This window comes from Caretta caretta, chromosome 7 (assembly GCF_965140235.1).
Source record: "Caretta caretta isolate rCarCar2 chromosome 7, rCarCar1.hap1, whole genome shotgun sequence".
Taxonomy (NCBI): Eukaryota; Metazoa; Chordata; order Testudines; family Cheloniidae; genus Caretta; species Caretta caretta.
In genome coordinates this window covers 109531337-109543856 of record NC_134212.1, presented here as the reverse complement: position 1 = coordinate 109543856, position 12520 = coordinate 109531337, and the positions used below count along the sequence as shown (strand labels likewise).

At 41.6% G+C, this 12520-nt stretch overlaps 1 protein-coding gene across 7 annotated transcripts in view; it reads left to right on the top strand.

Moving 5' to 3' along the window:
- The window catches only part of GRK5 (G protein-coupled receptor kinase 5), a 229624-nt gene that overhangs the window by 195260 nt on the left and 21844 nt on the right, over positions 1-12520 (top strand). For all 7 annotated transcript variants that reach the window (XR_012669420.1, XR_007357634.2, XM_048857809.2 and 4 more), the window contains 3 exons: positions 7026-7063; positions 8716-8805; positions 10474-10682. Coding sequence is in view for 5 of the 7 variants with exons in the window: in XM_048857809.2 (XP_048713766.1) it covers positions 7026-7063; positions 8716-8805; positions 10474-10682 (337 nt within the window). In the remaining 2 variants the exon portion in view is untranslated. The remainder of the gene's footprint in view (positions 1-7025; positions 7064-8715; positions 8806-10473; positions 10683-12520) is intronic.

Sequence of the window (12520 nt, the reverse complement as noted above, 5' to 3'; positions counted from 1 at the left end):
GATGGTGATGGGTGACATTACATTCCTGCCCATGACACTGTTCCAGCACTATTTTGGAAGTTTCAGCAATGGCCCATTATTTGTAATTCTATTAAGTGCTTTGGGTCTTACGAACGGCACTATAGGGCAATAAATGTAGTAACTAAAATGCCACAGCTTGAGCCAAGTGAATAATTCATAACAACACACTTTTTCATCACATTTCACTTCTTACTCTATTTGCAAAATGTTTGCAAGTAGTTGACAAAAATTCCAAAATGTATTCATTTTTAGATAGCTCTGAAACCAATACCATCAGAGGAGAATGTGTCCAGTTTGGAATATTTACAATTAAATATACAATTCAGAGTTCACTTCCTGTTACTAGTCAAACATTTGAGCTTAAATTTCACTTTTCAACCATGTTTGTAATAGTAGAGCTCAACTGTTCCTGGAAAGCAAGCATGCTGCGGACCCAGCTGAATTATTAATTATTATTTATGTTACAGTAGTGCCTGGAGTTTCCCATCTACTGTATATCCGGGCCACATTGTTTTAGGCACTGTAGAAATATATAGTTAGGCCTTGTACAGCTTTAACTACCCCAGTACAACCTCCCTACTGTGGATGCAGTTATATCAGTATAAGAGTGCTTATACCTGTACAGCTTATTCCACTATGGGAAGGGGAATAATCTTATATCAGTATGATACCTATGCCTGTCTAAGTGGAGAAAGTGACTAGGGGAGAGGCTGTTCTAGATTTGATTCTGACAAATAGGGAGGAACTGGTTAAGAGTTTGAAGGTGAGAGGCAGCTTGGGTGAAAGTGATCACGAAATGATAGAGTTCATGCTTCGAAGGAACAGTAGGAGGGAAAACAGCAGATTAAAGACAATGGACTTCAAGGGACCAGACTGTAGCAAACTCAGAGAATTGGTAGGTAAGATCCTGTGGGAAGCAAGTCTAAGGGAAAAGAGAGTTTATAAGAGCTGGCAGTTCTTTGAAGACACATTATTAAGTATACAAGAGCAAACTATTCCAGTGCATGGGGAAAATAAGAAGTATGAGGAGAGACCATCCTGGCTTAGCCAGGCTTTCTTCAATGACCTGAAACTGAAAAAGGAGTCATACAAAAAGTGGTAAATAAGTAAAATTATGAAGGATGAATATAAAAAAACCCCAACACAAGCATGTAAGGACAAAATCAGAAAGTCCAAGGTACCAAATGAGATTAAGCTAGCTAGGTACATAAAGGGTAACAAGAAAACATTTTACAAATATATTAGAAGCAAGAGAAAGACCAATGACAGGATAGGCCCATTAGTCAATGGGGAGGGGAAAACAATAACAGAAAATGCAGCAATGGCCAAAGTGTTAAATGTAATTTTTGTTTCAGTTTTTACCAAAATGGTTAGCAGGGGTCCGATGACTAACATAATGAACATCAGTGTAAATGGGGTAGGATCTGAGGCTAAAATAGGGAAAGAACTAGTTAAGAATTACTTAGACAAGTTAGATGTATTCAAGTTGGTAGGGCCTGACAAAATACATCCTAGAATACTTAAGGAACTGGCTGAAGAGATCTCTGAGCCATTAGCAATTATCTTTGAGAACTCATGGTGGAGGTCATGACAGGTTCCCCTGGGGTGCCACCTGGAACTGGGGTATCACTGAGCCCTCTTGACCCACCAGCTTGGGCTCCTTCTCATACTGTCCTGCTGTGACAAGTGCAAAGCCCTCCAAGCTTGCACATTCACCAGCATTCACATGGGTAGGAACACACCCAGCTGTACTTATATGCAGGCTCTCTAACCATCCGCCTCCCAGCCTAGGACCCCAGTCCAGCAGTATCATCCTGCCCTGGTCAAATCTGGCCAGTATATGGGTTTAACACCTGGTCTGCCTCTCCCTCAGTGTGAAGAGGACCATGCACATTTGTGGTAACCAAGCTTAGATTTTCTCCAGACATCTTAGCCAAACACAGACTAGTTTGGATTAAGACATCAAATAAGTTTATTAACTACAAAAAGATAGATTATGAGTGATTAGAGTGATAGCAAAGAGATCAAAGCAGATTAACTAGCAAATAAACAACACATGCAAACTAAACTTAATATACTATATAGATCAGATATGAATAGCAAATCTTCACCATAAGTGATTATACAAGCAAGTTGCAGACTCTTAAGGAGCAAGGTGCACTGGCTTATAGCTTGGCATCCCCAGGTGTTCCATTCACAGGCTAAAAATCCCTTTAGACTGGGGCCAGCACTTCCCCCAATTCAGCCTTTGTTCCTAAGGTGTTTCCAGGAGTCTCTTTGGGTGGGGAGTCAGTGAAGAACCATGATGATGTCTCTCCCCTGCCTTAAATAGATTTTGTATATGGTGGGACTCCTTTGTTTCAAAGCTTGGTTCCCACACCAGTCAGTGGAAAAACACTGATATCCCAAGATGGAGTCCAGCACCAGGTAACCTGGTCACATGTCCCTGTAGTGTCGCAGTAGCCATAACTCAGAGGCTGTCTGTAAGGTCCTTAGGAAGGCTCCCGGGTGGGAGATAAGCTTATTCTAAGGCCTATTGTTTTCTCCTAATGGCTCATTAACCTGAATGGGCCCTTCTCACCAGCCATCTATACTGAGAGCCTTTTGCCTAGTGGGCATTCTCCAGGTATAAACACATTTGTAATATAGATACATAGTCAATATCCCCAAATTCAGGTACAAAAATGATACATGCATACAAATAGGATAATCATATTCAGTAAATCATAACCTTTCCAGTGACACCTCACATGACTTATCTTGCATAAAATACATCATAATTATGCCATAATCATATCATCATAATAATATCTCTATGAAGAATATGGAGTGCAGTGTCACAGAGGGGAGATGTCCCAGCGGACTGGAAAAGGGCAAATATAGCACCTATCTATAAAAAGGGGAAAAGAACAACCCAGAGAATTATAGACCAATCAGCTTAACTTCTGTACCCAGAAAGATAATGTAGCAAATAATTAAGCAATTAATTTGTAGGGACCTAGAAGATAAGGTGATAAATAATAGTCAGCATGGATTTGTCAAGAGCTAATCATGCCAAACCAAACTAATACCCTTCTTTGACTGGGTAACAAGCCTCGTGGATGGGGGAGAAGCAGCCGATGTGATATATCTCAAGTTTAATAAGGCTTTTAATACTGTCTCACATGACTTTTTCATAAATAAACAACGGAAACAGTCTAGACAAACCTATTATAAGGTGAGTGCACAACTGGTTGGAAAACCATATTCAGAGAGTAGTTATCAATGGTTCACAGTCAAGCTGGAAGGGCATATTGAGTGTAGTCTGCAGAGATCTGTCCTGGGTCCATTTCTATTCAATATCTCCAAAAATGATTTGGATAATGGCATAAGAGAGTACACTTATAAAGTTTGCACATGATACCAGGCTTGGAGGAGTTGCAAGTGCTTTGGAGAACAGCACTGGAATTCAAAATGATCTTGACAAAATGGAGAAATGATCTGAAATAAATAGGATAAAATTCAATAAAGAGACATGCAAAGCACTACACTTAGGAAGGAATAATCAATTGCACAAATACAAAATGGGAAATGACTGCCTACAGAGGAGTACTGCAGAAAAGGATCTGGGGGTTATAATTGATCACAAACTAAATATGAGTCAATAATGTAATACTGTTGCAAAAAAAGCAAACATCATTCTGGGAGGTATTAGTAGAGGTGTTGTAAGCAAGACACGAAGTAGGTCTTCCTCTTTACTGAGCACTGATAAGGCCCCAACTGGAATACTGTGTCTGGTTCTGGGCACCACACTTAGAAAAGATGTGGACAAACTGGAGAAAGTCTAGAGGAGAGCAACATGAAGGTCTAGAAAACATGACCTATGAGGAAATATTGAAAAACTTGGGTTTCTTTAGTCTGGAGAAGAGAAGGCTGAGGGGGGACAAAACAGTCTTCAAGTACGTAAAAGGTTGTTGTAAGGAGGAGGGTAATAAGTTGTTGTTCTTAACCACTGAGGATAGGACAAGGAGCAATGGGCTTAAATTGCAGCAAGGGAGATTTAAGTTAGACATTAGGAAAAACTTCCTAACTGTCAGGGTAGTTAAGCACTGGAACAAATAACCTAGGGAGCTTGTGGAATCTCCATCATTGGAGGTTTTTAAGAACAGGTTAGACAAACGCCTGTCAGGGCTGGTCTACTCTAGATAATACATAGTCCTGCCATGAGTGCAGAGGACTGGACTAGATGACCTATCGAGGTCCCTTCCAGTTCTACATTTCTATGATTCTATAACTGCATTCACAGTAGGGCTTTTATTAGTATAACTATTTCGGTAAAAAAATGACACCACTCTAAAAATGCATAGTTATACCATTAAAATATTCATGTGTAGACCATGCATAAGAGACAGTCTCTGCCCTGGAGGTGCTTACAGTCTAAAAGACAAATACAGGCCGGGAGAACAGAAGTATTTTTCCTCTATTTTACAGATAGGGCACCGGGGCACCGAAAGATAACATGCCTTGTCATACATGGAGCTAGTGACAGAGCTGGGACTTGAATCACTGTCTCCTGAGACCCAGCCCAGAGTGTAAATCACAAGACCATCTTTGCTCCTATTCAAATCAAAATTAATTTCTGAATTCACCTGAACATGCAGGAATTTTCTTTTTCCTACTTCACTTGGCTGATCCTGCAGCATGAAATTTGACGGGTTGCTGACAGGATTGAAAATGAAAGTAAAGGATGGAATCTAGGCTCCTCAAGGAAATGGCTCCTAAGAGTTTAAAATTAGATTGAAAAAAGTATGTGGGGAATGACTTTTATTACATGGCTCCAACACGGAGAGCCTTTGGTTAACATTGAGAGAGAAGCACACAGTAGTATGTAAAATAAAGTCATACATTCTCCACAGCATTCTTCTCCCCTTCACATATTTGAGTACTGTTTGTTTGAAAAGTAGGCTCGGTACCACTGGGCACTCAGCAAAGTTTGTCTTGTGAGGTCAAGAGGGTTTTTAACTGGCAAAGGGCAAAAAAGAACGTTTGTGGCACCATGTGTTTCTACTTAAAATAATAAACGAGAGCAAGATAGGTTTTGCAAATGTGCCCTCGGCACTGTCAGATTATAAAATACCCCTATCCAATGATTGCAAAACTCCAGTTATTCCAATAGCCCAGTTTGAAATATCAGGGAGCACTCCTGCATGGACTCTGTACGGTGTGTGGGCCTTCTGCAATGCAGATTTTTCTCCTTCTAACACCCACTGCCCACACACGCACACACACACACGTGCGCATGCACACACAATTTGAAAAGAAATCTTTCTTAATGGGGAATCTAATATATTCATAAATCCAGGTGGGGCCTTTAAAAAACAGTGATCCAAATTCTACCTGAATTTACACCCTGTTCAACCCCATTACTTTAACACAGTTATAGGGGGAAGAACTTGGTCTATTGCGAGCAATATGATGCCTGTTCCCAAACCTGTATTCCCCAGATAGTCCCAGTCTCCCTCACCTTCAGGATCTTCATCTAATCTCAGTCTTCCTGCCCTCCACTGCTCCCCGTCCCAGGCTTCTTGCCCAACCAGTCCCCTCCCAGTCACATCCGCATTGCTCCCAAACCCAGTCTCTGCACATACGCCCAGACTCCTTGTCCCAATTTACTTCCTTCCTCTCCATTCAAGTCCATCCTATGTGCCCTCTGCATTTGACTCTGGCTTTTCCTTCTTTATGCCTGGGTGTCAGCAGGGAGGGAGAGCATTGGAAACATAGGAGACAGTGTCCCTGCTCTCATTTCTAGAGCCTGGCATGACAGCAGCCCACAGCAGCTGGAAGCAGCATTGCAGGAGAAATTCTGCTCAGCCCCAGCAGCCCTGGAATGAGTCTGGCCAGCATATAGGAGCTGTGAGGGGATGGAGCATGCTCAGTGCAGATGGAATCCTCTAAGAGAGGGGTTCTCAAACTTTTTCTTTCTGAGACCCCCCCCAACATGCTATAAAAACTCCATGGACTAGCTGTGCCACAACAACTGTTTTTCTGCCTATAAAAGCCAGGGCCGTCGTTCGAGGGTAGCAGTTGCCTGGGATCCCACACCACAGAGGGTTTTGCTCTGGCTTCAGCTTCAGTCCTGGGTGGTGGGACTTTAGGCTGCAGTCCCACATGGCGGAACTTCAGCTTTCTGCCCTGGCCCTAGCGAGTTGAATGCCAGCCGTGCTTGGCAGACTCCCTGAAACCTGCTTGTGGCCCCCCCATGAGGTCCCGGACTCCTGGTTGAGAACCACTGCTCTAAGAATGAGATGACAAATTCTATCAAATCTCTACTGCATTTGTGTGAACCAAGGTTTTTCAAAGGCTTATATCTTTGGGCATTTTATAACAGGAATAGCAAAAGACACATCCCTGACACCAGGGCAGCCACTTTGTCGACTTTCAAGCCCTTACTCCCAATCATGGAGGTACTAGAGCTTCTCAATGACATGGTTGTAAAAAGATTTTTACCATGGGCAAAACAACATATTTTCCCCTAACTTTGTTCTGAACCATTTTTGCTGAAACTTTCCAAAACAAAAACAAAAACAAAAAAAACAGGCTGAGGCAGACACCAGGCTAGGAAAGTTTCAGCCTGAATGGTTATAACTGACCAAATTTATAAGCAACTGAAAATGGGATTTTATGATGGGAACTGTCAGGCAACCTTAACTACAGGCGGGGTAGCTACTATCTCGGCCTATAACATGTGCCAGGCCAACTATCAGAAGGCAGTGTGAATCCATTAGAAAGCAAATTATGAAGTGAAGTCTTTCCTTGGGGAAACAATTTAACTGCAGTTCAGAAAAAGACATATATGGACTCAGTCTTGCTGTGCAATAAATAGTGGAGTCTCATATTGGTTTTACAAGTTCTTTACTGTTTCAGTTGACTCCCAACTGGTTTATCGCCAGCAGGATATGTACTCATACCCTGCACTGGGCTTGTGAACCACTCTCACACAAATAACTGCTATCTTTCATTTTCAGAGATTTGAAGCCAGAAAATATCCTGCTAGATGATTATGGTAAGTCTCAGAGATTTAGAGATATTTTTTTCACAGGAGAGTAGCTTAAGTTAGTTTTAGGACACATTGTAATAAGGCAAATAATGCTCTCAAGTGAATAAGAGGCTCATCAGATACTAATGCTTGTGTCTTGGGATGCATAAAGTGATAAACTGTACACAAAAACTGCTACACAGCTGAGGAAACTAGGCTGCATGGCAGACTATGTTCCTTTGGACAATGGCTTTCCTAGCAATGGGTCTGCCTTTTCCAGTGTCTTCCCTACATTACTTCCACAATGGGAAGGAAGTTGTGAAATCTATGCCCCCAACTCCCTTCTCAGAGGTACTTTACCCCCTGTTTGTCAGCTGTCATTTTATTCAAACCAGTGAACCCATTGCTAGCTGCAACCTGCCATGATCAAGTCTCATGCTTCAGTGCATAAACTAATCACTGCTATGGTCAGGAAGGAAATTTCCCCCATTTACAGCGGTGCAGAATTGGTCAAAGGGCAGGTATATCTTTCTTTGAGGCAGGAAGTCTATGGGAAATCCTGTGTTCCTATGACTTTGGCTCAGCACTGACCATGCCAGTGCCAGGTTTCCTGGTGCAGGACATGAGTGACTACCATCATGTATATGATGTGCTTCCATTTGAACTGTGGCTTTCAAGCCTATGCAGCCTTCAGACCATTACTAAATCATTAGGCCATTTATAATTTAGTGAACTATCAAATTGCTACCTACTTGGTCCTCTGATACCACAGAAATGAGATTGCGGTAGGAACCTTAATGGACTAAATAGATTAAGTTACCCAAGTTATCTCAGTCTTGACTCTCCCACCTTTCTAAAGGAATGATACACTATAGACTAGGGATCTGTAAAGTTACTGGACATTTTAATGAAAACACTGCTGTAAAATGCAGTGTACTTGAGCTGATTTCTATGTTCAATATACTCCATAGTTGTTGAGTGGTTTCCTTTCTGAGATAATTTGATTTAAGTTAAAAATATGGTCGGGGGGTGGGGGAGGCGGGCAAATATAATTTCAAAATCTGTTCCTTTACTCACATGCTCCCCAATCTTTGACTTTCCAAAATCTGGATATAAGTAGTAATGACCTCCAGGTTTTCAGGGCTCTTAAATAGTATTTCTCAAGGAACAGACTCTTATGTGGCAAACAAGACCTGAAAGTGGAGCTTTAGTTATAGATTCAGGACCAAATGTAGTTACTTTTACAAGGTAAATTATCATACAGTGATAAAAGTTAGAGATTGAAAAGACCAATTAGGTCAACCTGTCCATCCCCTTAGGTCAATGCAAGATATTTCCTGACAATGTACCTACCATTGTTTTTATTCCAGTCCAGTTTTAGATACGTCAGGCACTGAAGACTAGTCCACAGTGTAACACACCTCACTGTTTGGATTTTTTCACTGCCATTCAGCCTAAACCTTCCTTTTTTTAATTTCACTGCATTGCTCTTAGGCAAAACCCTGAGTGTCACCCAAAATCATTTCTCCCGCCCTGACTGTAGTTTTTCAAAGTCAGTGCTAGTGACATTTTTCTTCTCACAGCATTCAGATGAATTTCAAAAGTGGTCCATTGAGTGTAACTTTTGTGGTTTTAGCCACTGGAGGACTGCACTTTAATATTTGCTTTTTCCCCCTTAGGCCATATTAGAATATCTGACCTGGGTCTCGCTGTTAAAATCCCAGAGGGTGACTCAATCCGTGGAAGGGTAGGAACAGTAGGGTATATGGGTAAGTACCTCAGTAGCTCATTTTATTGATAGTTTACTCTGCTTTTGTGACTTTGGAGCTCCGCCTGGAGTGCTGATTAACTAAATCTATAGGAAACTGTTCTACAAGACCAGAGCATCAAACCAGTAGAGATGTCTGTGAGTTTTCCAGTATTTTTAAGGGGCTATATTAAGGGATGGCTGTTTTTTCTTCTTCTGGCTTGATTCCAATTTCCTGGTGATTGCCAAAGGGGTTTCAAATTTTGCAATGGTCTTCAAATGAGCGTGGTATTAATTCTCTCCTGCTTTAGAATATAAAACAAGTCAGCATTCAGTTAGCATGTTACAAATGCAGAGCTCTTCAACATAAAGAGAGAATGTGTGAGTGGGCTAAATTGAACCTTGCAGTCAGTAGAGTTATACTAGCGTTAACTACAGTGTGTGTGTGTGTGTGTGCTAATGTGTACTAGAGGGGGAAGAACTGTATGTGTGTGTATTAAAGTGTGAGGGGACATCTACCCTGCAAGTGAAGGTGTGATTGTAGCATGAGTAGGCATATCCATGGTGATGAAGACATGTCAGCATGGGCTAGCAACCAGAGTACATATCCAGGATCCCCAGCAGGCTTGTACGTGGCTTGCTAGCTTGTGCTGAAGTCTATGCCATCACCTCTCACTACTATTGTTACCTGTGCCAGCTGGGTTAAAATTAGCATGTGTATGCCTGCCCTTGCTACAATCACACATCCACTTGAGTACAGACATACACTGTGAGACTCTGTGTATCTGTTAGAAAGAGAAAAAGTATGTGTGTGTACATGTATGAGAAAGCGAGTGTGTGTGTGTGAGAGAGAGAGAGGTTTTCTCTGTGTGTTTGTGATAGAGTGAGCAAGTCTTTTTGTGTTTCAGACAGAGAGAGACTTTGTGTGAAAAGGAGAGAGTTGGTGTGCTAGTCTACACACAAACATGTACTGATATAACTAACCCAGTTTCCTAAAACCAACTGAGTTATTTCAATGTAAATCTGTATGCGGACACTCATTTTGGAATAAAAGTGGTTTAAAATGTTTTGGCTAAAGTTGATAACAATCTGACTTTAGCCACTTGTATTCCACAGGTAGACTTGCATCTAAGTAACTAAATAAGTTATAAAGCACATCTTTAGCTATCCTGGTGCAAATCTGTGTGTAGCTCAGGACCATGTGTTTGTGTTCAGAGAGTAAACATACATGTTGGAAAGTGACTGTATGCAGAGTGAGTATATATACAGCACACAGTAGATGTTTGTATTTTAAATGAAAATATATACACAAACTGATCCAAAGGACAGAATTTGCTTTTTAGGAAATTTTGTTTTTGTTTAAATAATGTTTGTTTGTCATTTCTTTTTTAAATGTAAAGTCTTTATGAACTTTCAAGATTGGGCTAGTCAAAAATATTTGGCTTCCACTGATTTTTGTTGTTGTTTTTTTAAACCCCAGCTGTATTTTTATATATGCTTCTTCATGAATAGCTGTATTCTGTATTTTCTGTAACTCAGCTAGTAGAAGCCAGGAGGGACTCTTATATTTTTCCCCACAGTTCTCTCCAGCTGTATATTCAGTCATTGAAATAAGAGGGCTAGGGGGGTTGAGTTATTTTTCTATAGAAACGTTAAGTGTTTTCACAAGATGTGTCTTTGTCCCTCACAGCGCCAGAAGTCTTGAACAATCAGAGATACACCCTCAGCCCTGACTACTGGGGGCTAGGTTGCCTCATTTATGAAATGATTGCTGGACAATCACCCTTTCGTGGAAGGAAAGAGAAGGTAAAGAGAGAAGAGGTGGACAGGAGAGTCCTGGAGACAGAAGAGGTGTACTCCCATAAATTTTCTGAGGAGGCAAAGTCTGTCTGTAAAATGGTAAGGGGATTTGACAACTCACTGTGGTCGATTCGTTAGCAGGCTGTAGCCCACAAACTACAACTCAGAGGGCTGCAGAACGCAGGGTTAACCCCACCAGTCCATTAGCAGGAGATTTGCATCCACCGTTCGTCCAGATTGTGTTGAGTGGGTTTATTTGGGGTTTTTTTTTTTTCAATGCTGGTTTGAGTTTCTTGAGGATCAGCGTGATTTTAGCTAATCTTCTTTGGATGGGGGAGTAGTAGCTATATTTTCATGGATTCAGGAGACTTTGAATACCAGATTTTAGCCAAGAATGTACCTTGTGGCTTTTATGAACCTTGTGGGAAGAAAGGCCTGATGCTGCAGGACTCTTGAGTGTCTCATGCAAGACCTGAGCACTCTTAACTGCCATTGTCTTCCATGAGAGTTGAGAGTACTCAGGACCTAGATTACATTATGAAAGTGTTGTAAACCCCTTCCCCCCACCCCCAACTTGCTTCCTTTACTATCACTTATCCCTAGGGCTGCCATGCTGACCGGCTTGTTAAATCACTGTTGGGCTGTCCTTTAAAATGTCTTTTGTTACCCTTTCAGCTGGGAGTGCTCTTTTCTAGAACCATGGCCGTTGCTGGTAAGGGAAATCCCCAAACCACATGGGAAATCCCCAAACCATGTAAGAGTTAATCAATGCCATTCCAGCGTACGGCTTCGAAAGGCCAAATTTTAATTTGGAAAGGAGTGTTACCTTAGCCTTGATTTTCTAGTGTGGTGTCCTGCAGGGTAATGCAAACTAGCAGAGAAACAGAAGAAAAAGGAAAGGTTAGTGAATAAATAGCGCAAGCTTCACCAATACCTCGCGCAACACACAGGCAAGCAGTGTATTAATATCATTCTGGTTGGTGGACTGGATGGGAGCTACTGAGGTCTCCTAGCAAACTAAGAACAGCATCACCGGCAAGCATCATGAGTGCAAGTCATTCACTCGCAGTGCACTAACCCAATGCCTCATCTCATGGAGTGGTAATTAACGGGCATCATTCCTGATAGATTCTTGAGGGCATATGCTGTTTTGATCGGCGAGTAGAACTCCCCACTGATGTCAGTGGGAGTTGAGTACAAAGGTAAAGGACAGTAGGCGATTCCTTAATGATGGTTTCATGCATTCAAACAGCCTGCCTTCTCCTGACAAGCCCCATTTCAACTAATGATAGGCAAGGGGGAAAGCCTTCTGGTGGCAACGTGGTGTTCATGAGCCATGCCAGCATTAAGTTTACATTACACACCAAACAGAAAACCTCCAGCCTGTTGTAAAGAAATGGATAGGAGACAAAAATGATTTTTACTTCTGTTTCTGCACCTAGTTATAGGGCTGGAAGCATGATGGGAAAAAGTGTCATTCAGAGTAAAATAATGTAGCCACTGTCCATAAAAAGTTAAAGCTGAGGAGAGCTAGGTGAGGGTTAGTGGACTGGTGGTAGAATTGTCCCGTCCCTGATGTCATGCCTATCAGAAATCAGCCAATAAAACTAGATTAGGTCAAGGGGCAGTTGGACATAGCGGGTGTCAGTGATAATCTCTTTTACCCATCAGGGGAAGCACTTCACACACTTTAGGGCACTCTTCAAAATGAATAATAATACATAATAATAATACCTCATAATGAGATCTTGAACTCTCAGATATCACAAAACCTCCCCTTTAACTCTGTCAGAGAGACTTTTGAGTCTCCTCCAGGTTGATGGGACCTGGGACATCATGCACGTTGGTTGGTGTAATATACAATGTTTTATTTATCTCTGCCTCTTTGTTACCTAACCCAATCAGTATCAGTATGGTTCATTCACTGAGTGTCGACC